Source organism: Hippocampus comes, unplaced genomic scaffold (genome assembly GCF_001891065.2).
Source record: "Hippocampus comes isolate QL1 unplaced genomic scaffold, H_comes_QL1_v1.1 scaffold108, whole genome shotgun sequence".
Classification (NCBI taxonomy): domain Eukaryota; kingdom Metazoa; phylum Chordata; class Actinopteri; order Syngnathiformes; family Syngnathidae; genus Hippocampus; species Hippocampus comes.
In genome coordinates, this window is record NW_017805071.1 from 1,182,866 (window position 1) to 1,207,325 (window position 24,460).

Sequence of the window (24,460 nt, forward strand, 5' to 3'; positions counted from 1 at the left end):
TCACCAAATAAAGTTGTAATTTTGCAAGAGACGTCCTAATACGAAGGGAAAAAATGTTTTTTTTTAAATGTCTGAAACTTAAGAGACATTTGTATTTTTTACTGAATAAAAGTCATATTTTCTGACTAAAGATGCACTGTAATCGCGTTTTTTTGTTGAAGAAAAAAAATCTACAATATACTGTATATTTTTAACTTCCCGACACAAATTAAATTCTTACCAAAAAAAGATCAAAGTGGAGGAAAATTTGCAGTCTAATTCTTTGTTTTAATCTAATAGGTAGCCTTACTTTGTACTATACAAATAAATCACGATCTTATGAGAATCATCACAATATTAAACAAGTTGGGGGTGGGGGGGTGCAAAATAAAGTCCTCTGTCCAACCTGTACATAAAAGCAAGTGCAAATGTATTCCCGTTGCTAGCGCATAATCCAGCATGCAGGCTGGATTTCGTCACCTTGAATGGTGACTATAAATAATGTCTGCAAAGTGCACATACCATGAGAGGGCTCTCACATTATATACGGTATCCTGTACGCAGTCTTGCTAATGTAGCCATGGCAAAGTCTTAATATTGATGCATATCTCTGTAAAAGCTACATGCTGATAAAGTCAGTCATAATTGATGCACATGCCATTAAAGCCATCTTGAAGCGTCCAAACACATCAACACGGAGAGATGAGCCATTCAATCCATCTGGTCCAATCAAAGGCCACCTGTCATCACTTCTTGTGATCGTTTGTCATTACTTTCACATTTCACACGCGGCGCTAACTTTTTCTTTTCGACCAAACGGCTCCATACATTCGCATACAAGTCACTTGTCAAATAAATGACATTTGCCCGGCAGGCAGTTGTCTTTTAAATTCGTTAAGATGTTTTACTCTTTCACAGTTTCAAGATTTTCCCCAAGACCACCCTTCAACGAGGAAAAGGCAAATGTTTCTGCAGGAATATGTGCAAATGTGATTCGCGCACACAAAACTTGTGGCACCTGCACACAAGTGTGACTTTTAAAAAAATTCTTTCATACTTTGGTAGAGCTTACTGAGTGTGACCACATTTTGGGGTAAAGGAATGAAAATTTAGGCTATTTTTTATGTTTGTTTATAACTTTCAAATTGTCAAAACAGGTCAATTTGCCTCGGATAGTGTCTTAGGGTGAAAAGTTTCGGCGTAATTTTGTGGCTCACTTGTCTTCCGCCGTGCATCTCAAGTAAGTTGGGGCTCTTAAAGTGACAATGCCTGCAGGGAAGTGTGTTCAGACACATTTGCATTTGTAGCCTTCGAATTATCCCCTTTGAAGAAAGACTTTGGTGTGCAAAGTGATGAGGACGAGAGATGTCTAACGCCGAAGGTTCACTTTTATTTTTACCCCGCTGATGTGCGGCGGACGTTCTTTGTGTCCTCACATCATATGTGGTGGGGGAGGGGCTGAAGGCTTCGGGAAGGTTGTTTTTTTTTTTTTTTTTCCATTAAGGATCTCATTCGTTTTAGCACCCTGTCACATCCTCCCTGGAAATACAGGCCGACTTCAAAGGTGTAAGCTGGAAATGCTCTACATGGCCTTGCAGCCTTTTCAGTGCTGCCTTTGCATTTTTGTGGACACGTACGCCTGAATGCTTCGCTCACATCATTAGTTGTATAATTAAAGGCTTGTCGGTTTGTTTGGGCAGCAGAAGGTGGAAAGTGTGCAAATGTGTGAAAGCGTGTTTTGGCTTTATGTTGTTTTTTTTTCGCCACAGCTGGGTATCAGTGAGAGGAAAAGAACATGAGGGTTGCAAGTGAACAAGAAAGTGGACTTAAATCTCAAATCAGAAAAAGAATCTGAGCAAATGTTGTGGATGGTTGCCTAGTCTGAACCGAAATAAAATGAGTTTATTGACTCACAAATAGTTTTCTTTAGCTTTGATTGATGACAAATTAAGGTAGCATATTTTACATTGCATGTAGACTTCCTTTTCTTTCATCGAAAAATGTCCCTCGCCGCCTAATTTATCAAGATGAATGTATTTTTCACCTTTGGATGACATGCATAAAGCATTTCCAGGAGGCATCTGCAATCCCACTTTCTGACAGGTTTGCCAAGTAAGATGACATTTTTTGATTGCAGCAGATGTTGCTCCAAAAAAAAAAAAAAAGGACTTTGCAATAAGAGCGCATGCTATCTGAAAAATCGGGTCGAACAAATCAATGGTTGCACTTTTTGCACTTCTTTCTGATCTCATATGCTGTATAGCGTGCTGCCATGAGCCCATAGTCTGCATGCACAGATGTGTGTGTGTGTGTGTGTGTGTGTGTGTGTGTGTGTGTGTGTGTGTGTGTGTGTGTGTGTGTGTGTGTGTGTGTGTGTGTCTTGCATTGTGGTCGGGTTTGCGTGCAAATTTGCTCATTAGCTCAAGGTTATGCTCTGCATATTGTGTCACTAGCTCAGAGGTCTGTTTTGAACTGAATTATTAAGATGTGCTTTCCCTCTCTAGTTCCGACTCAGTGGGAACATGTTAATGTGAATTTGTCCCACTTTAGCCTGCTGATCTTTATGTGATGCATGCTGTTATCATGCGCCACAATGAAGCCGCTCTAAATGCAACCAGATCTCTGAATAAATTATGTGAAATTGTTTGAGTCGGTGGGATATTACATTTATTCGTGGTGAGTTTGTTTTTTGTTTTTTTTTTCCCTAATGATTCTTCCCGCAGTGCCGCACTGGTCACTCGCAGTGAAGTTACTTAAATATTTATGGTGAGGAGTTCACAACAAAATGAGTACTGATGGAGTTGACATTTCGATCCAAACAATAAATTGCCCGTGCTGCTGTCGCCACTGATATTTAACAAGGACCGATTAATTATTCATGAGGTTTTATTTTTGCCGGTACTCAGTATGATCTTTCCCAGGCTCATTCAAATCATCACAACACGAGGAAAATTAATACTTGTACAAATAGCTACTCTAAAATAATTCCCGACGACACAAATGTGTTTATTCAATGATGTCTTTTTAGTTTGAGCCACTGAAAACTGGAGTGGACGAAGTACATTTTGTGTTAATGTGGATGCCCCCCCCCCCCGAGGTGGGTGACCCCCCCCCGCTATTCACACCCCTGCTGCCACAGTATTTTGGATTTTATGAGCATTGAGCATTACTCTCCCTTTAGACGCCATTAAATCCAAAATATTTGAGTATTGTTTTGATATTTTCTTAGATTGATGTGGTCATAAGTACATATGTGCACATGAATTGTGTTCATGATTGGTCGTAGTTTGCTATCATTAAGTAAAATGAAGATTTTTTTTTTTTTACTTAGTAAACACAGGTGAGAAATAAGCTTACTGCCAATAAAATCTCAAATATGGTGCTGAGATTTTCAGAGATTGACGTGGGCATGAGTAGAGATGTGCATGTGAATTTTGAAAACGATTGCTCATTCTTAAGCTTTTTTACATTCAGCGTTTTAGACTGTCCCAAAGTACACTCCCGTGACGCTCATGACGGTGTGGGGACCAATGTCACATCAAGGATAAAATATCAAAGGATCTTTTGTGACTTTCTCTACTTGTCCACTGTAAAACTCCTCTCCTCGCTTGTCCTCGACTCACCTGAACGCCTCATGAGCAGTGTAATATGATGCGATGTGAAGTTGGACGAACATGTCTCTTCGCAGACCAGAACAGGCCCGAAGGCAGCAAAGCGTGAAGGCAGACAGCGAAGGTCTCACATGTGGAAAGGAGTTTGACCTTCTGCGCGCGGACGACTGTGCCAGTTAGTCGCCCCGGTTTTATTTATGTGACAGCTCTCATTGGCAACACGACGTTAGCAGCAAGAGGGGGATGTGACCCACCAGATTGGGCAGAAAACACTTTTCATCCACCACCCATTTTCTAACACTTTTGGATTCAACGACACGGGGGAGTCGGGGTAGACCCTGGACTGGTCACCAGTCATTGGCACATAACACAGAGCAGTGATGCCACTGAATTTCTTTCGATCCACTTGTTTTGTAATCTAACAATCCTCGTTAGTTTAGTGTCTGTTGCGACTTCCAGTTCCCGTTTGGATCGAACAATCCTCATTAGTTTAGTGTCTGTTGTGACTTCCAGTTCCTGTTTGATGAGCTCTGCCTAGCAATTAGTGGCTAGTCAAATGTGTGAAGTGAGAAGAAATAAAGAATCTAAAAATAACCCAAATGGGTAGACAGTTCAAGTTCCTCGATTTATTGCGCGTTTTATTATCTACTTGGTTTATAACATTACGCTGGCCTTAAAAAGAAAAATACGTACGGTAAAAGAGCATGTGGGAGAACCTCTCAGGTCAATGTCTTAAGTTTGTTCTGAACCAGGAAAAACAAAAATACCCCTAAGAAATCAGATAAAACACAAAATATTGTGTTTTTTTTCCAGCATAATAGAAGTTAAGCGCATTAAAATGATACAAACAACCTTGACTGTGATTACAAGTACGGAGGGTGCCACTGTAAGAGAGTGTGTGGGTTCGAGAGGATCATCTTAAGAGTCCTTTTGCGTGAGCCCCTTAAAATGGCAAGTGAGAGAAGGTGCTCAGCTCAGCAGGACTCTCCCGTCAGCTCAAATCTGATGCTCACCTCAGAGGCAAGCGTGCTCGTGTATTTTTTTTTCTCTTTTTTGTGTGTGTGTCTGAGACCTTTGAAACCAGTGAGCAACTGAGCTGGAAATAAGAACAAAGGCGCACAATGACACAGAGGAAGGAATAACAATGAGTGATGTGCCGTGCCGTTGTGTGGTTCCATGAATAGAAACCCTGTGTGTGTGCGTGTGTGTGTGTGTGTGTGTGTGTGCGCGCGCTGCATCGGTCGGATTATTATCAGAGCAAGAATACCGTGTATATCATTTCACTAATTACCGTTCGGCACTCTAATTACAATGCAACGGGGACATGGCACTCTGTGATCCTCAGTCACGTATAATCTCTATAGGACTCGCCTTGTCAATCACACATTCACACAGAGACTTGCATAAAAGGGTGTGACTTGATTTCTCTGACTGTTTCCTTGGCTTCTGTGCATCTGTCATTCCAATCTGGCCTAGAGTCACCTGTGAATGACCTTAAAGTAGAAGAACTAAAGGAGCTGAATGAAAGTCACACTGTGAGGTTTCACATTTTTAAGGAAGGGATGTACCACACTAACTTTGAAACTTTCCAATGTCAGGGCCCAAAGATATGATCAAACACAAAATAGCTTCAAGTCAAGTAAAACCATGGGATCAGGTTGTATATGGCACAATAATGTATTAAAATACTCAAACTTGTAAATGAAAACAAAAAGTTTGTCCAGCTCTAAAAATGCTTACTTCCCCATGGACATCAACAGTTTAAAAAGTGGAGAGTCAAAGGCGGGAGTTGAACTTAAAAGGCAGTGGCACATTAATTATTGAAGAAAAATTTTCGTTCCACCCCTCGATAATGGAGGACATAGTAAAAGAACGCGTCAGGTATTTATCATTTCACAGATTTTGTGTAATTATAATACAGCACAGTAAGTTTTTTACTGGCCCTGTTACATTCACACACACACACACACACACACACACACACACACACACACACACACACACACACTGTATATGTGATTGAAAATGAGGACAAGGACTTCTTTGCTATGAACAAAACAGATTCAGAAGGAGAGTCTTCTCCTGTAAACACTTTCATTTTAACTTTCTAGTTACCTCTATGCAGAGTTACATTCATTATTTTCTCCTAACGTGCACCATGTTGCAGTCACTGAATCACTCCACGTGTGTCTCTCACTCTTCCATTGCGCTAACAGTGACGAATGATCCGGGTCTGGTACGGATTTAGATGAAGCTTCATTACGGCGCCATCATTAGTCAAAGTGTCATGCGTAATATTTAAAGCATTCAGCCAAGGACAAGTGCGACTGACTAACAGACTGCATCCAAAATTAGGGAAGTTGAAAAGGTTTACCTCAAGGGCCAGGCTTTTCGGGATTTGGGCTCGAGTATTCGGCACATGTCCACGGGTCCCATACAAGCGGTACCTGCTGGGAACAAAAGAAAACTGATGAGGACATCTGGTGATTGGGGTTTTTTTTCTGTTTAATAATATAGAGAGGTGCCTTGAGATGTGATTGCCTTGACTTGCAAATTTTTCCAAGATAGGAGCAAATAGAAATGTACCGGATTTTGCCATTTATCTACTTGTGAGAGAACCAGAGAAAAACCTGTATAGGTTTGAATGCAGCATGGTGGGACGATATGAGCTAACATGTCTAGATATAATGTACTGCTAACGCTATATCATTCAGCATTAGAATTATATTACGTTTAGCCTACATGGCATTGTCATCTGCCATTCTGTTGAAAGGCCAACGCACGGGAGGCAATTGCTTCCATTTTGATTTGAAGCGGCCATTTTAAAGTCATTTAGGCATTTCCAGGTGGCCTTCAATGGCCAATGTGTCCTCGAGATTTAGTCCAGTGGTACCACATCGTTGCGTATACTAGACAGGTGGGTGTCGATAAATTGCAAAATGTGTGTGTTTTTTTTGTTACTGCGCGTTGGTAGAACACGGCAGCCAAGTTTGATGACTCATCGTAAAATGCAGGACTAATAAACTGAGCTCCACAAGGTCAAAACAATATATATCAGCCATGTCCAGCTCTGGGCCTGGAATCAGGTGTGTTCCAGCCGGCAGAGATGGAAAAAAGGACAGCGGCCCTTGGGGACCGAGTTTGGACACCCCTTGTATGATGCATTAACAGATTTCTTTCAAAATTGTGTTGCACCCACCCACCCCCTGACAAGCAACAACAATAGAGTGTTGCTGAATGTGATTTTTGTTTTTTTGGTATGTTGGCACATTCTGGCTGTGGTGGCAAAATGCAAGTGACTGCTACCATCTATCGTCATCTATTGTATTTGTTTCTATGAGCACACTGTTCATTATGGTAGCTGCCAAGTCATGGGATGAGCAAGCCTGTATGAGGACAGTATAAGATAATTAGACCATCAAAATCTGAAAGGCTCGCTTAAATGTGGTGTGCTCATACGATATTCCAGTTGGATTGGATAATTTTTCCTCCCTCCCAATCAAAGTCAGCAAAAATCTGACTCAAAGATTATTCTGAGTTTTAATCCTGTTGTGTGGGGTGGGAATTTTATTTTTATTACCTCAAGCCACTTTGAAAGCAATCAAGGCAGACAATCGTAAATGTGACACCCATTCAATAGTTATGATAGCAAATCTTGATATGTGTGGCCAACACATAGTGTCACAGGTCATTTGCGAACAAGGACAATTTTGCATCCACAATGTAGTTCACAGATGAATTAACAGTTAGCCTAGCTTAATCTCTTCCTTCTTTCTGCAGCGGTATAACTCTACCTCCAAGTGACCCGACTTTCAAGTTTTGAGTTTTTGCTCAATCAGTGTTTTTTTTGTATCTGAAGTTGTAACGATTTTTTATTTACAAGTGCCAGATGGTGGCAACGAACGTCACAGCAAGCAGCTGCTTGACAGATTGTGAACAGTTCTTCACAAAGACCGGTAGTTTCAAGCAATTTATTTCAACACTCGGTTGAAGTTCACTGTCAAATTGAAAGTAAAATGAAATCTTTGCCTTAAGATCTGCCAGCTTCTTGAACACAATGCCACTGAAAGAATTGAACTGCTTAATGGAGGGACCGCTATTTTCTTCAAATCTGGAAAAACTGTGCTACCAGGTTAGTCCCAGTATCGCCCAGATTGGGTTTCGGGGGAAGGTTTGCCGATTGTTGGTGAAATGATCGTTTTGTCATTACGTGTGCGGCCTCTCAAACAAAGATTAAGATGTTAAAAATGTGTTTGCGAACACCCCCACATGAAAGATAGCAAACTGGCACTTCACGAGAAAACGTACTAAACTGTAGTTTGATACTTGACTTGAAGGCACTCCAGACCTAACTACAGTATTAGTATACAAGCAATTAAATAAAGTCAGTTCTCTGCAATATGTTCCCTTTAGTAATGTTTTTGTTTTACTTCCTCCACCAAGTTTCTCAAATGCAACTGTAAACATTTCCTGTTGCTCCACCGCCGTACATTATTGTATTCAAACTGGTGATCTGAGATCACAACTTTGCAATTTATCCATCTCCATAAATTCATCAGCTTGGTAGGGCAGGCAGAGAACAACATATGCTGAAAAATAAACGTCTACACGTTTACAGTTAAATATGCCCGATTGAAATGTCCGTGCACGACAAGTATGAACTTCATTTGACTCTTTGCGTGCAATTTAAAATGCAAAACAGTAGCGTCATCTAGTGGCCTCTATGAGCATTACAAGTAGAGAATGCTGATGAGCTGATCATTTGTATCATGTGCTGAAAGGAGGAGACATCGAAAACAGGCTGCACGAGGGCTCATGAGGACCGCATTTCGGCAACAGATGGATAGTTTTTGAAAATGTCAGACGGTTTATAAATTTAATGGTCTATTTACTCTGGGTGTAATTTGCAGTGGTGTAAAACTGGACAACATCGTGTTTACATACGATGATGTCACCAGTACCCTGATTAGGATGACCTTTCAGTGTGATCCAGTTCACGTCAGTGCAGTACAACCTCAGGAACACAAAATGAACAAGCATCATGAGGTATACAATTGAACAGACCAGTGAGTGTTTGCACTACTCCCATATCTGGACACATGACCTGTGTGAATGTAATACGCAAAAATAAGGTTGCAGTGGTACAATAAAGGTTGTTGTTTGAAACAACTACACAATATAAGTGGTTGATTTGAGATAATTCTGTTTCAACATAAACGTAGCTAATTTAACATGAGCATGAATCTGCCACAAAGTTTAATGCTGGATTTTTTTTGTTGAGGTTCTGAGTCCTGATCATATCCGACATGCAGTTTGAATTAATTCATCTTTGCCTGGTTGAACAAATAAATGAAAAAACAAAACTATTGACCAAACATTACAGTACTTTATTACCATTGGCTTTAACATGACATTGAAAAGTCTTTTATAAGGTTGGTAGTGTTTTCCTTCAATCCCAATAATACATTCTTACATGTAATATATGCTGGTACTGTACAAAGAGTCTTCGATTTGCAATGGAGATCCATGAGTATCAATACAGCAATAGTCAAGTCATAATTACAGTAAACAGATTGTATGAGTTGTAAGCCATCACTATAAAACACAAAAACTGTAAAACAGGAGTATTTGACGACACATTCTTATGCCACTGCGCAAACTGCTTCATTGTGCTCAGTTAAGTCATTTGTAAGTCTGTACTATCATAAACAAAACATCCCTACATAGGCAAACTGTCGCGCTGATATCATGCTACCTCGCAATGAATACATTGCCCTTCCTAGAGGTTAATAAAACACGCCCTTGCTCCAAGTTTCGTTGATTTCTTGACGCCGTTAGTGTTGTATTCTGAGGAGGAAAATCTCCTTTGACTTCTTCACGCCATTAGTGTTGTATTCTGTGGAGGTATCTGTCAGGGTCGCTCTCTCCACCTGTCCTCGAGCTTGAGAAAGATCGAGGCGGTCTCTCTGACCTTCTGAAGCCTCGGCTCTCATTTAGAACCACCGAAGGCCCTGTAGTTTGCTCAGTTGTAGTGTGCTGATGTGTGCCTTCGCTGCTGTGAGGCGCAGCTTCTGGATCTGTCTCTTCACCAGAGTCCTTTTCTTGACTGCTTGGGAAGCCCTCTCCAATCCTAAGTGAAATGAAAATATTTTAGTGTGAATAACACCTTGTATATCGAGGAGGGTTTAGTCTGGGTTGTTAGTGGCATTTACACACACACACACACACACACACACACACACACACACACACACACACACACACACACCCACCAGTATAGCAGTATAGTTTGTGGTATAATTGCAGTTTGAATTATTAATACAGACAAACATCTCTAGGGGCTTGGGGTCAATTACTCAGTCCCTGTCCCATACGAATTGGACAGGTTTACTATGTCCATGTATCAGACTGATTGTACCTGAGATGATTGAAGGCCCGTAACCAGTGTGTGCCCATTAAGTTTCTCCTGCTAGCCCTCAGGACTCTGCTATGACTCCGGGTCCTAAGTCCCACCAGGGCCTGGGCTAACTCAGTCTCATCCCTGTGGGCCCAAACTAGTTGGGCCCTCTGTTCTGCATCCTGGTCGCCAGCAGCCCTGAAAAGTCTCTGGAGTTGCCACAGGTTCACATTGCTGAAGATGTTCCCAGAGCCGGCCTTGCGCGCTCGCCTCTCGGCCAGGCGCCACAGGGTGGAGGGGCCGGCCACCACGGACGAAGGAGGGGATGCGGGCCCACTATCCATCTGAGGAAAAATGCAGGGCAAGGTGACATACAAGGGCTGTGCTGTAAAACGATGCAAATAACAGTTTCAAGTCACGACACGGATGAGACATCAGCGGTTTCTAAGGAAACTCCACAATTGACATTTCACATGTCATGAGCTTTTTGCTTTTTCTAATGCCAACAGAGAAACAATAATTGTGTCACAAACAAGATAAGTATGATAACTACAGAACCAGAACATAACATTAAATGTTATACAAATAAATATTATACAGGCACACACATATACATGCATAGTGTTGCTGTGGCAGTTCCGTTATACAAGGTGCAAGGTGGTCTAAATATTAGCTTGATAGGATTACGTTAGCGTCAGATGTATCATTACATTTGGGGTCGACTGCTGTGCTTCTTAAACCCGAATTATTAACTCCACTTTAAAAGAATGTTCTATTGTAGCTTGTAAGTGGAGCACCAGTAGATCACTCACATAGTGACAAAAGGCTGAACTCAATATGGGTCACATAAATTCCGGTCAACGAACGTTAGGCCGTGGATTAACAGTAGTTCGTCGTGACACATCAAAACACATTCTTTGACCGGCTCGTTTAACAATTCCACAACGTAACTATTAAATAACGGGGTGTCATATGCATGAGTTATGATGAAAGACATTTGTCTCTCGCGTGCCTTTTAGCTGCAGTGTACTGATGGCAAAATAACTGCCGTGACAAAACACAGCTGAAACAACCAACTAATAATACTATAATTCTGGAAAATACGGCTCTCGAGATAAAATAATTAACATTCACAAACAAATGCAGTCACTATATAACTGGCTGAGTCGACACGTGTGTTTATGTTAAAAACACCCTAACGGACTGACGCACAAAAATTGAAAATTGCAAACACTTACCCAAATAATGGTCTTGTGTCGACAATAGTCACTTGTGTAGCATTTTCATCGATGCAGCCAGCAGCTTTGTTTTTTCAATGAAAGCTGCCACGGTGGGTGACGTGCAGCATTTTTGTTGGTTCCTTGGTGATCCCTTTGTGCCCTTGAGCCGGTTACATCGCTGATGCACCACAAGCCAATGAAGGGAGAAGTTCCGTCACAGTAGGCGGGGAAGAGATTTACAAGGGCCAATCAAAAAGCTGAAGAGGCGGGCTATAAGAAAGGCCCCGCCTCTGCAATACGTCAGTCTTGTCCTTTGACGTCAATCGGGCATCTTGACACGAGTGGTACGTTTAGTAAACATAGAACGATTTTGGAGCAGTGACGTTTAACCCACCGTCAGTGTATTGTGGAATAATTACGGAGACAGTCTTTATTTTGTAATTTTGCACTTCCTTGTGAGGGGTCGAAGGGTTTCCGAGTATGGCAAATGCCATCCTTCCTGAATTCTTTATAAACGAAAGGGGTCAGGCCACATTTTTTGTACAGTATTTACCTCCCACAACGTTTTTTTCAAGTTGCACCTCTGAAATGTGCATTATAAATGGTGTTTAATAGAAGCCTCTAGAAGTGCGGGAAGAGAGTAACAATGACCAAGATTGGGTTTTGGTGGATTGTGCCCAATTAATTATAGTAAATGGTGCCCAATGAAGTACTTGTGTTTAACATAATTTATCAAAGACAAAACACCACTAATAACGTATATGAAGCAGCATACAAATACAGGATGAACATTACTATAAAGTTTTAATACTTTTTTTTCATCGAATACAACCAACATTTTATCCATCCACTAACGTTTTTATAAGTTGTTTTCTTGATTTTGATCATTAAAAAAACACCAACGTTTAAACCAAAAAGTAAAACCATGAATAATTTTTTCATGATAACATTTTTGCCACACAATTAAAGAACCAGATTTGTGAATTAATGACCAATCTAACGTTTTAAAGGACCAGTAATATGTCTAAAGCAAGAGATAAGTAGATTCAACACTACTGAAAACATATTCCAATTTTCACGTGATGATGATTTAAAATCTAACGATCCTTTCTTAGTTGACAGCGTTTTTTTTAAACTTTTTTTATTGACTTTAGCACATGTAACATTTGAAGCAAAAGGAAATTACAGGATTAATGTTCTGTATTCAACCATCCATTTTCAGTAACATCCTTTCTAGTGTTAATGGCACGCTTTTTCAATTTAGCATTTTAATACAAATGACTGTATGTCAACTAATTTTTTAATCGTGAGCTTTTTGATGAACTTTATTTAACTTTACAACTTAAGCACCCGTGATGTCACAAGATGAATATTTAAATATTTATTAATTGACATTTGTTTTGTTTTTTTCAAGTAACCGTTAGCACAATGCTGCATGACCAATGAATAAAACAGGAACCTGTGAAAGACAGACTTAAGTCAGCAAATACGTGCATCCCAAAATTCCACCATTTGTCAGTCATGACGGAATAGTGTCCTGTTTTCCAAATGTATTAGTCATGACCACCAAAACTAAAAGCAAAGGGGAGAAAAAGGTCGTTTATCAGGAAAAGCCAATAAACATGAAAGCGGCAAAGATTTCCAACGTTTAACACTACAGTATTAAAGCATAAATATAACCTGTGTTTTGCAATATATGGGAAAAAACTAAATGGATAAAGAGCATTTGTAAAATGAGCCATGTTCCAAAAAGTGTCAAAAGTTGAGTTTCAGAAAAAAAAGAGGAAGTTGATGGACGGCTCATCTGACACACACACACACACACACACACACACACACACACACACACACACACACACACACACACACACACACACACACACACACACAGTAGGCCACTTCCTGCTCATTTGTCGTTGGCGGTTTTGATGACATCCGGGTAGAATAATTACCACCAAAAAAAAGTGAGAAAAGTCAGTGCACCGACTCTACAAAGAAGCACGAAGGGGACAGTAACGCAACAGATGAGTGATGGAGCCTCAACAGATCAGAGAGGGCTACTTGGTGAAAAAGGTAAGAACACTGACTTCCTCATATCGACTCCTCCAGTTTGGCACATACACAAAAAGTCTCCATTTTATTCAATGTACCACACAGAAGGCAAGCGTAATCGAATTACACCAGACTGGGCTGCCACGTGAGCAGTCTTCGTGAAGCAGAATGTTTATTCCCCAAGGATATTTTTGTTCTCTTCCAAGCAATTCAACAATTAGGCATGCGTGATCATGAGGCAGGCAGCTTGTGTTTAGTTTTAAATGTGACAGTACTTAGTTCAAGGACGCTCTAGGCCTACACTGCACTTGTGTGTCTGTACAATCACTAGTTCATGTAGGGATAAAATAAAGGACACTTCAACATTAGATGGGAATATTGACGGTACAAGGTAAAAAGTGAGCACAGAATTCTAACCATGATCAATTTTACAACAGCAATTGTGACAGTCCAAATCAAGGTGATTCTTGCCTTGATGAGTAATTGCAGTTTGTATTTACATCTAATTTAACTCAAGTATTTAGAGAGATGAAAGTGGACTTTTCTGAAAATTCCGGAAAAAAAAAATAAATTATATATATGTACACACACACACACACAAATTTTCCTCAATTCTCCGGAGAGATTTTCAAAAAATTTTGAAAAACCCGGAATTCCGGGAAAATCCGGAGGACTTTCATCTCTGAGTATAATCCAGTCGCATAGAATATTTTAGAACTGGTTGTTTTCAAACATTTATGTAAATGTCGTGTAATTAAGATCAGTGTTGATTAAGATTAAGATATCCTTTGTTTGTCCCACAATGATATTTAAACTGTGAATCTTTACAATGGATTATAGTATTGCACACAATTTTTACGAATAAAGTCGGTCTCTGTTTTACATTTGGATCTACTACAACACATTATTATGATTCTGGTCATGATTATGGCACACAGAGAGCTACGTTTTTTTTCTACAGAAAAAGTTAAAAGTGTGTCAAGCAGCAAGTAAAAACATAAAAAAGGACAGCGTGTAAAAATGTGTTGATTTTCCCTGTTCATTATTTTTAAGTTATTAATTTCAATACGTTATGTCACAACAACGTAATTTCTTCGCTGTAATTGTTGGTGACGTAATCGCTAATCCAAATCAAGGTGATTCTTGCCTTGATGAGTAATTGCAGTTTGTATTTACATCTAATTTAACTCAAGTATTTAGAGAGATGAAAGTGGACTTTTCTGAAAATTCCGGAAAAAAAAAATAAATTATATATATGTACACACACACACACACAAATTTTCCTCAATTCTCCGGAGAGATTTTCAAAAAATTTTGAAAAACCCGGAATTCCGGGAAAATCCGGAGGACTTTCATCTCTGAGTATAATCCAGTCGCATAGAATATTTTAGAACTGGTTGTTTTCAAACATTTATGTAAATGTCGTGTAATTAAGATCAGTGTTGATTAAGATTAAGATATCCTTTGTTTGTCCCACAATGATATTTAAACTGTGAATCTTTACAATGGATTATAGTATTGCACACAATTTTTACGAATAAAGTCGGTCTCTGTTTTACATTTGGATCTACTACAACACATTATTATGATTCTGGTCATGATTATGGCACACAGAGAGCTACGTTTTTTTTCTACAGAAAAAGTTAAAAGTGTGTCAAGCAGCAAGTAAAAACATAAAAAAGGACAGCGTGTAAAAATGTGTTGATTTTCCCTGTTCATTATTTTTAAGTTATTAATTTCAATACGTTATGTCACAACAACGTAATTTCTTCGCTGTAATTGTTGGTGACGTAATCGCTAATTGCATTACATAGGGCGCGCCTCGCCTAGAGGAGGCTGACCTGTTTCGCCGCCATCTTTCTGCTACAGATATGCAAAGGAGACAAACTTGACGAACGTAGTTTCTCAATATCCATGCACTTACTCAGTCACTTGAGGGAATACCAGAAGTCGTTTTGGATGACATTTTGCTTGCACCTTTGCTAAAAAAAAAATGGCGGTGAGCTTGCCAAGTATGGTCTCTCTGAGGCACCGGAGTGCTTCAAAATAGACTCGCTTGGAGCTTTGGTCATTGTATTCTACTAGTTCACCACTAGATGGCCCTAAATTCCACACACTTTACCCTTCCATATTTCTTTTAAAGGTTTGACCAAAGTAACACCCAGTACCTTACGGTAGTTGGTCCAAATCTGAAAGATTCTTTCTTCAACATAAAAAGAGATTGACAGAGGTCGAGAGGTTGAAAATGGGGAGGCGATGGAGAGACGACAGAACATTTACGCCAATGCAGCATTTGAAATTTGATGAGTTAAAATCTGAAATGTCGAGTGTGAGTGACACATCCATTCACCCTATTATCATCTTAAGATGTATGCACAAAAGATAATACCAAGTACAAATAAACATTCATCTAAAAATGTCATGTCTTGGTGGCTCAAAGAGCTCACTGTTGAACTACTGGACGGCTGTATGGGTGGTGTTGTCTGAAGACGGGTTGGAATTCTACAAGAAGAAAACAGACCAGTCTCCCAAAGGAATGATCCCACTTAAGGGAGCTGCAATCATCAGTCCTTGTCAGGACTGTGGCAACAGAACGGTACGCCCGTGTCGGATACAGACACACACACACATTACTTGCAGCAGAAACGGCGCATCAGTGAGATCACATTTCATTCTCCAGTTGGTGTTCAAGATCACCACGCACAAGAAACAGGAGCATTTCTTCCAAGCGTCGCACGTGGAGGAGAGGGAAGTGTGGGTGAAGGACATCAAGGGGGCTGTTCGGTGCCTGCAAGGGGGCAAGAGGTTTGCCAGGAAGTCCACCAGACGCTCCATTCGCCTGCCCGACACCATCAACCTGACGTAGGGTCGCTACAGTCCGCACAAACTAAGTCCAAAAGTAACTAATGTGACAGTCTTGCTTGATATCTCACTAAAGTCCCCCATTTGTGTTCTCTTAGTGAGCTGTATACTCAGCTGAGAGACCAGGATGAAGGGGTCAAGGAGTTGAAACTGGAGAGAGAGAACAGAATCTTCAACCACTGCTTCACTGGTAGCTTTGCTTTTGTCACGGGTTTTTTCCCGCACCGATACTAAGTTTCACGATGAGGTTTCATGTTTTCTTTAAAAAAAAAAAAAAAAAAAAAAGGTTCAACGGTGGTGGAGTGGCTCGTTTCCAAGGAGAAAGCCAGGAACAGGCCCGAGGCGCTCATGTTAGCCACAGGGCTCCTAAACGAGGGCTTCTTGCAGCCCGCCGGCGATCTTTCAAAGGATGGTGCGGTGAGCGGGGAGAAGTCCGTCTTGTTGGATCAGACCGATGCTCTTTACTACTTTGTAAGTTGATGCACATAATTTATTGGGCTCTGCTGAGGATGCTTTAAAAAAAATTCTTGGGAGAGCCTTTTATCTCTTTTTCAGTGAGATCTAATACAAGAGCCATATTAAAATTTCCGCCATCATACGGTAATTCTCGGTTGATTGTGCTCAGAGTGGTCGGTAGCAGGGACGTGCGGGGTTAGAGGGGGAATCCACATAGCACAGGCTCGTTCTCGTCCACCGGGGACCGGATCCTGCTTGCTACATCATTTTATGTGGTCCGCCAAAATGTGCATCAACTTCATGTTTATTATTGCAATACCATCCATTCATCCACCCATTTTCTGATCTGCTTATCCTCACAAGGGTCACAGGGCATGCTAGAGCTTATCCCAGCTGTCCTCGGGCAGTAGGCGGGGTACAACCTGAACTGGTTGCCAGCCAATCGCAGGGCACACAGAGACGAACAACCATCCGCGCTGACACTCACACGTAGGGACAATTTAGAGTGTTCCATTAACCTCCCATGCATGTTTTTGGAATGTGGGAGGAATCGGAGTACCCGGAGAAAACCCACGCAGGCACGGGGAGAACATGCAAACTCCACACAGGAAGGCCAGAGCCGGAATCGAACCCTGCATCTCTGCACTGTGAGGCCGACGCGCTAAACAGTCGACCACTGGGACGCCCCCAAATAACTTTATGAATAAAACATCCTGCTTTTGATAAGCACTTTGGCCAACTATCCTACTGTTTTTTTTTTTAATTTTCACCATAATGGTGGTACATGGAGAGGAAAGTACTGTTTGGGCAGCATTAGGTGTAAAAAAAATGTGTCAACCCGAAATTTTCATGACAAGAATATGTTCTATCCAGCCCCACTAGTCTAAACACGGCATTCTGATGAATATTGGGTATCTGGAATATGAGCTAAGCCGTAAAATCCACGTTTTTGTCCATCTCAGAGGGCGGCCATTTTTCAACTTGTTTCTTCTTGACTAAAAACGCTATCACGGTTGCTCAAGGCTTAGGTCACAACCAATCATGGCTCAGCTTCAGAAAACAGGTGAGCCAAAATTGGCAATTACAGACAGAAAGTGGCAAAATGGCCGCGCCCTCAGATAGCTAAAAACGGGTTGATTTTGCTGCTAAACTCATATCCCAGGAACGCAATCTGAATGAGAGCGCAGTGTTTTGACTCGCGAAGGTGCATAGAACATATTATTGTAAGGAACATTTTGCGGTTGACTTCCCCTTTAAGGGTCCAAAAGGCAAGACTAAAAATGAACTTGTTTCAAGTTCTCAGTCATAATAATTCAGCATTCACCCTTACATGGTCAACTAAGTCAGCAGCGCGTGAAAATGATGATCTCAAGGGCCATTGTCAGTCTGAGACACTCATTTAGACTGTCTCATCGAGTAAATTGGTTTGGAAAGTGATAGGCAGCGTTTTTGGATGCAGGTCTTAGATTGCATCTTAGGCATGTGTGATTTTGTGACAGGCGGACAGCGGATTTTTCTGCGAAGGCTACTCCAGTGACGAGGACACTCTTGTCAAGGAAGAATTCAGAGGGAATATCGTTAAACAAGGCTGTTTGCTGAAACAGGTAAGTTAAGTAAAATAACTTGACAAAGAGTTTGAGTCCAACAGCAATGTGATGGAAAGAAGCTTCCGATCTTCATTGCATCAACGTTCACAGGGCCACAAGAGAAAAAACTGGAAAGTCCGGAAATTCATTTTGAGGAGTGACCCTGCCTATATGCATTACTACAACCCCACCAAGGTAAATACTGCATTTCCCCTCCAAGAGTTGCCGTCCTCTTTAAGTGCGATGCTCTATGCCGGGGGGGTCAAACTCATTTTTGTCGCGGGCCACATCGTAGTGATCGTTTCTCATGGAGGGCCGTTACGACTATGAAAACATATAATAAAGTGAAGAATAATGGTTCACTCAACGATTGTTTCAATTCGTGTAATCAGGGATTTGGTAACAAGAAAATGCTGACAATATCTCGCTTATTTATTATATATGAGAGGTTGAAATGTTGGTTAAAATTTTAGCCATCATCGTAGAAATTGACATGTTTGATTTGCTTTCGCGGGCCACATAAAATGACATGGCGGGCCAGATTTGGCCCCCGGGCCTTGAGTTTGACACCTGTGCTGTATGCATTCCTGCATTCCTAAAACAATGATCGCTGAGTGGGAAAGCTTTTATTCTGCTGCTGAACTTAAAATCTTTCTATTTAGGGTGATGACCCCCTGGGGTCCATCTACCTGCGGGGCTCCGTGGTCACGGCTGTGGATTTTGTGCCCGACGGTAGGTTGCGAAACACACGTGATCCCTTTTCTTGCTCCTCGGTACCTTTTCATCTCTCAATCACTTGCCTCCTGCGATTCCAGCCAAAAGATACGACGTGGACGGCAACCTTTTTGAAATCATCACCTCTGATGAAAGGCACTACTTCCTGCAGGCGGCCACTGCCGAGGAGAGAAAGGAGTGGATCGAAGCCGTTCAAGAGGTGTCCAAAAGTGGGAATTAGAATTGGTCTGCAGGCTCTCGTTTATGGATGGAGGTGCTCGATAGCAAAGGGAGAAGTGTGTGCATTTTCTCACAACTTCAAGGTTGCGTTCGAGTCATCTGAAAATTGTAGTCCAAGGAGCACTGCGATACTGCCTCATGTTTCGCTTCTCATTTCCGTTTTCATGAAGTTAGAGATAGTGTGCTATCATATAAGCACATGCATGTGTACGGAATTCCTGGCTGGGAACGTGGGAGTGTATTAATCCGTAAATGTCTGCCCCTTACTTTATTTTAGTCATTAAATAATGCTTGAGCTTCATTGTAATGAGTGTATTTAATATTTCTAGAGGGAATTTTAGTCATAATCTCACTGTATATGTTAATGAGCCGTTGTCATGTGTCCACTTTGCGTTGGATTAAAAGCACAAATAACCTCATATTTGTTCGTTTTTTTTGCTACATAACTGAGGATTACGCAGGCAAGGAGAGAATCGTGAACACTTATAAAAGTGAAATAAAATATAGCGATAAAAAGATACCGAGCCTTGTGCGTTTCCCGTTTTTAACACAGGAGGGCGCCACGGGTCTACCCAATGAAATTGTCGAGTGCCACAGTAGTAAAATCATACTGTTCAGATTGAAAAGATTATGTACCAGAGGTGTTACCCAGACTTTGAGCAATGAGCCAGGCCACATATTTGAACCGACAAAAATGTAACAATACGATAACGGATGTTGCAAAAGGTATGCAGGAAAGTATACCAAAAAAAAATGAGGTCATTTAAAATTGCATCTTGATCATTTAACACATTTGGGGGATTTTATGTTGTCTTAAATTACATTTTGTGTTTTACAAAGATTTATTGAGTACAACATGATAGCTCACAAGTAAATGAATGTCTATTGATTCGGTTCCATAGTTATTCGAGTATACCGAACAAGCCCTGCAACAAACTCATTATTTCCGAAGTGCAAGACAACTATCACGGGCTATCAATAAGAGAGTTCACAAAAGCAGGCAATCCAGTGGTTGCCATGGCATGAGAACAAAATTGTTTTCCTTCCGGCATCCAAAACATACGGAAATATGATTTAATTTAGAGAGCTCAAATTGCATACATTTGCAATTTGGGTCAATTAAAAAGAAAGCACTTTAGGTAGGTGTTTGTCTTGCAGACGACATGCTGGTGAGTAATTGAGGCCTGGCATCTCGGGGCTATGGCACAAAGAGGAAATACGTTTTGCTTTTGTGAGGGATATTTTTCATCCAGTCATCACCAAAGGCCACTTGGGGGTCCCGTGTATTGAACCGGCCATTAGATTGAATGAAACCTATCGACGACAGTCCCGTGGTGTGAAATGACAGGCAATAATCACTCAAATATATCATCTTAAGTACAGAATAGAGCAAGAGCGACACTAGAAACGTTAGTTTTGGTGTTAAGGATATCGCTACTGACTACATTTGTATCGGAATAGGTTTTTAACCTAATCATCCCTGAATCTGGGCTGCCACTTACATAGCACTTTTCTAGATTTGGCACTCAAAGCACTTCACACCATCTTCCTCATTGACGTAACGCACCGAGCATCAAGAGGTTCTACATCTTGCTCAAGGACACTTCAACAAGATCGCAAGAACCAGAGATTGAATCCTCAACCGCTGGGTTGAGAGACGACCACCCTATCACTTAGCCATGCCGTTCCTTTATCTAAACATTTACGAATCAAATAACCTTGCACTTTGATAATAAATGTACGAGCATTTCCCAAGTTGCTGCAACTTCATATGAATTTAGTCCGTTTATAAATACACACGGAGTAGAATATGGATGAATACATTTCCCACAGTCCATCCAAATCACATAAGAACGTAACCATGTCCCCAACAAATTAAAAGATCCATTAATACACAATCGCTTTTATGAAATTCAATCCCAGTGACCTTCATACTCCCAAATGATGCCTGCTGGGCAATTTGTGAGTCTGGTGGGTTGCTGGGCAGCAGCGAAAAGTTCCTAAATGAATCCATTCAAGTCTTTCAATTTGGAGTAGAGAAGACGGCATCTTAAAATAATTCCTCCACTGTCATTTGAAAAAGGTCACACTGGGAGCTACAAAGAAGCCCGTCTGGACGTACTCGCACAAAAAGACCCCGAGGCTTTCCACAAGATAAAAATTGATTTAACTCTGCTGAATGTCCTCCACGAGAAGTCAGTTAATGCAAACATAGACGGAGAGACGAATGAAAACTAATATCCTCCCAGAGGGAAGAGAAACCAAAACAAGATCGTCCAATATAGCACTGATATGAGATTTTGAAGAAATGAACTTCATCTTACCTCAATCCTGTCCTAAGTTTGGATGGTAAAATTTGATAAAACGTTCCTTTCTGTCCACATTGATCTGCTATTGTCTTAATTAATCCAATAAACTGGCAAGTCACTGACAAAAAGGAGTACGTCAGCGAACTTATATTAGAATCGGACCTTTTACAATGGCTACGAGGTCAATCATCTTGGAAAAGATATCTTTCAGAAACAGGTTTTTGCTTGGTGGTGGTGGAACAGGAAAAGTGATGAAAAAAACTACAGTGAATATATAAAGTCTACAGCCCCCCCCCCCCAGTAACATTTCACTCCAGTTATCTCAAATCACAGTTCAAAAGCTATCGTATTTAAAATACAGTCGATCAGATTTTTGCTCCAACAAAACACGCAAGTCTTGACATTTTTAACACCAATTAAAGATGGTTAAAATAGTAATCAAAGCATAGATGAGCTCCTGTTAGAGTAGCAGAAGCTAAAGCACACCCATGAATGTGATTTAAAAAAAAAAAAGAGGCTCCTGGATCTAATGGTCAGAAGTGTTTCATGTTTGACACCTAATCAATGAAAACTAGTAAAACTGGTAGAGCCCTAAGTATGTACATGTCATATATATTTTTTTCTTATCTGTCTTGATGCTATTTCAAACTGTATGACTCATCTCCGTCTTCTATTATACCATCTGCAGTGATCTCCCATCAGCCCAGTGCATTAGTCGAACAATACATGAAAGATGAAAGCCAAAGCTCTCAACACTTCTCCTGGTGCTGACGGCCATTTGGTTAACACACATACAGACGGTACGAGTCGCTAACGCATCGTTGTTTGCATGCTGTCACCATGACTACTTAAACAGGAGACGATCAGCATTCCGGTCTCATCCTGAGGGCCGAAAGCAACATCAACAGGTCTGTGATGGACGTTTTGGTCAGTCTAAATGACTCGCTAGGTGCTTATGCCAGATTGTAATGCAAAGAGAGCTGTGGTGCCAGGGCACACGTCCCATTCGGCAATATATGCAAAAGCAGCAGCGGCCGACAGGGAGAGACATAAAAATCAGGAAAATGGGACAGGTCAAATGGATTCAAATGATGGCCATGATGGGAAGGCCAAATTGTTTCGTGCTTATGCAAGGGGGAAAAAAAAAAAAGACAAGAAAATCAATGATCTGTTTTGCTTCTCTTTCGATGCAGCTACTAATAGCTCATGCGATCCACCATTTCTTTTACAATTCTCTTGCAGCGCCTCAGCTTTTTTTGTTGGGTGTGAATTCCAAAAGGTTATTTATTGGGGAAAGATGATTTTTTTTTTTTTAGGGTGATGCCAATTTGATTGGTGAAAAAAAAAATTGAAGCTGACCTTATCAGCAAATGTCATTTATATATATATATATATATATATATATATATATATATATGATACAAAGTTATGGTATAGATTTATGTGTAATACATACTATAAATGATGAGACTTGTGGACAACTTCTGTAAATATTTTGATCAGGGAAGGGTAAAAAAAACAATTGGCAAACATTGGCCATTTACGCGATATTTGAAGGGCCAGAATGTAAATCAGCTAGCCAGATAATTTACACCGTTTATTTTAATCAGTCAGAAACCTAGCCCTATTTAAATCAACATTTTTAATTGACACTCACAGGAAGCTGTGACATATTCTGTTGTCACGATAAGCAAAAAGATATTGCACTTTCTCAGACCTAACGGAAGAACACTGCCTGTCACTATACATTGCAGAATCTTGATGGAAAAAAAAAATGTCACGAATAATTTTCAGGCAAAAGAGAACTTGGATATTTTCCATGGCATCACTGATGATCTCTCAGCTCGCCCTTTAACGCCAGTGTGCTGATAATTACAATCTCAACTGATATAATTCATTCTTATTCCCGTTTTTTCCCCCTTTATGGGTAAAGGAGAAGTCTCTAAACGAAATGTTTGAGTTGTAAGCGGATGCGACAACTTCATATTTATTAGGACGACCACTTCAGTATTTGAGGCAACACGCTACATTACAAGTCTACAATCCCTTGACTGCACTCATGAACAGTGATTCTAACGTTTGCATTCGACGCCATATCCACCAAGTGTAAAAAAAAAAACAGCTCGCCGCTGAAGAAGAAATGGTCACCCCGAGCACAGGAAGTCACGCACGCAGGACAAGTTGACAAATGCTCAGTTGCTCGTTCAACCTGTTAAAAGGCGCATTGATCAAATGGCTCCAACGTGAGCACAAGGCCAGTCTGCAGTGGGGATCATTATTCATGAGCGCCCAATGATTTACTGTCAAGCAGGCTGCGGGGAATGCGAGCGCGAGGATGCAAACAGTCATTCAGGTGGAGGGCAGCCCTCCAGTAATCATCTAATCACTTGTTGGCTGGACTTTACAAGACCACGCCGAATGATGCGAGGAGGAGAGCTTGGTGGGTGCACATCTTGAGCACCGACTCTCTAAGTTACAAGATATCAATACGCTACAAGTGGGAGTGGGCCTCATGTAGCCTTTTTTTTTTTTAAATGTGCATCCAAACACATTACAGATGTGACGTGAATCATTTGATCTATGCTACCTCTCCTCTAAAGTTGGTCTCACATGAACTGTTTTCATATCTTCAAGCTTTTGCTGACAAATGTGTTTTACCACCTTTTTAGGGAAGAAGAATGTTAACAGTGGAATTATTTGCAGGGGGGAAATGAAAACAACAACTCCTCGTTAATGTCAAATCTGCTCTCCCTGGGTAAACTCACGACGCAGTTTACGCAACTTAAAAAGCATGACGTCTATGAGAGGAATGAATAAACACAAAGTTGAAACAATTTGGAGCCAAATGTGGAGTTGTAGAACTTGTCATTGTCGTCAGCTTTTTCTCGAGATGGAATCATGGCGTTTTAAGTTGCAGCTGACTTGAAGTCAACGTGACCATGATGCACACACACAAATATGATTTGGACTCGATCACATTGATTTATGGAAGGAACGAGCAGACAAAAGCAGAGAATTTTACGGTCAAGTGAGT

General features: G+C 40.8%; 2 protein-coding genes and 1 long non-coding RNA gene across 8 annotated transcripts in view; 1 reads left to right on the top strand and 2 right to left on the bottom strand.

Moving 5' to 3' along the window:
* LOC109512709 (uncharacterized) overlaps positions 1-24,460 on the bottom strand; it is a 63,895-nt gene that overhangs the window by 39,106 nt on the left and 329 nt on the right. For both annotated transcript variants that reach the window (XR_002167583.1, XR_002167582.1), the window contains exon 2: positions 5,965-6,040. This is a non-coding gene — a long non-coding RNA (uncharacterized LOC109512709). The remainder of the gene's footprint in view (positions 1-5,964; positions 6,041-24,460) is intronic.
* avpi1 (arginine vasopressin induced 1) lies at positions 8,955-11,403 on the bottom strand. Of its 2 annotated transcripts, none has more exons than XM_019864645.1 (3): positions 11,226-11,403; positions 10,009-10,331; positions 8,955-9,720 (listed from the first exon to the last, which is right to left on the bottom strand). In XM_019864645.1, exons 2-3 carry the CDS (start codon positions 10,329-10,331, stop codon positions 9,474-9,476), a joined length of 570 nt encoding a protein of 189 aa, XP_019720204.1. In that variant the 5' UTR covers positions 11,226-11,403; the 3' UTR covers positions 8,955-9,473. The 2 variants fall into 2 exon arrangements, with proteins under 2 accessions (XP_019720204.1, XP_019720203.1); XM_019864644.1 differs by having other exon boundaries at positions 10,009-10,372.
* On the top strand, positions 13,079-19,536 carry plek (pleckstrin). Of its 4 annotated transcripts, none has more exons than XM_019864641.1 (10): positions 13,079-13,280; positions 15,403-15,588; positions 15,700-15,855; positions 15,940-16,121; positions 16,220-16,311; positions 16,408-16,592; positions 18,077-18,181; positions 18,275-18,358; positions 18,826-18,895; positions 19,050-19,536. In XM_019864641.1, the coding sequence occupies exons 2-10, from the start codon at positions 15,505-15,507 to the stop codon at positions 19,160-19,162; spliced, it is 1,071 nt and encodes a 356-aa protein (XP_019720200.1). In that variant the 5' UTR covers positions 13,079-13,280; positions 15,403-15,504; the 3' UTR covers positions 19,163-19,536. The 4 variants fall into 4 exon arrangements, with proteins under 4 accessions (XP_019720200.1, XP_019720202.1, XP_019720199.1 ...); XM_019864640.1 differs by having other exon boundaries at positions 13,081-13,280; positions 18,979-19,536; XM_019864642.1 differs by lacking the exon at positions 15,403-15,588 and having other exon boundaries at positions 13,082-13,280; positions 18,979-19,536.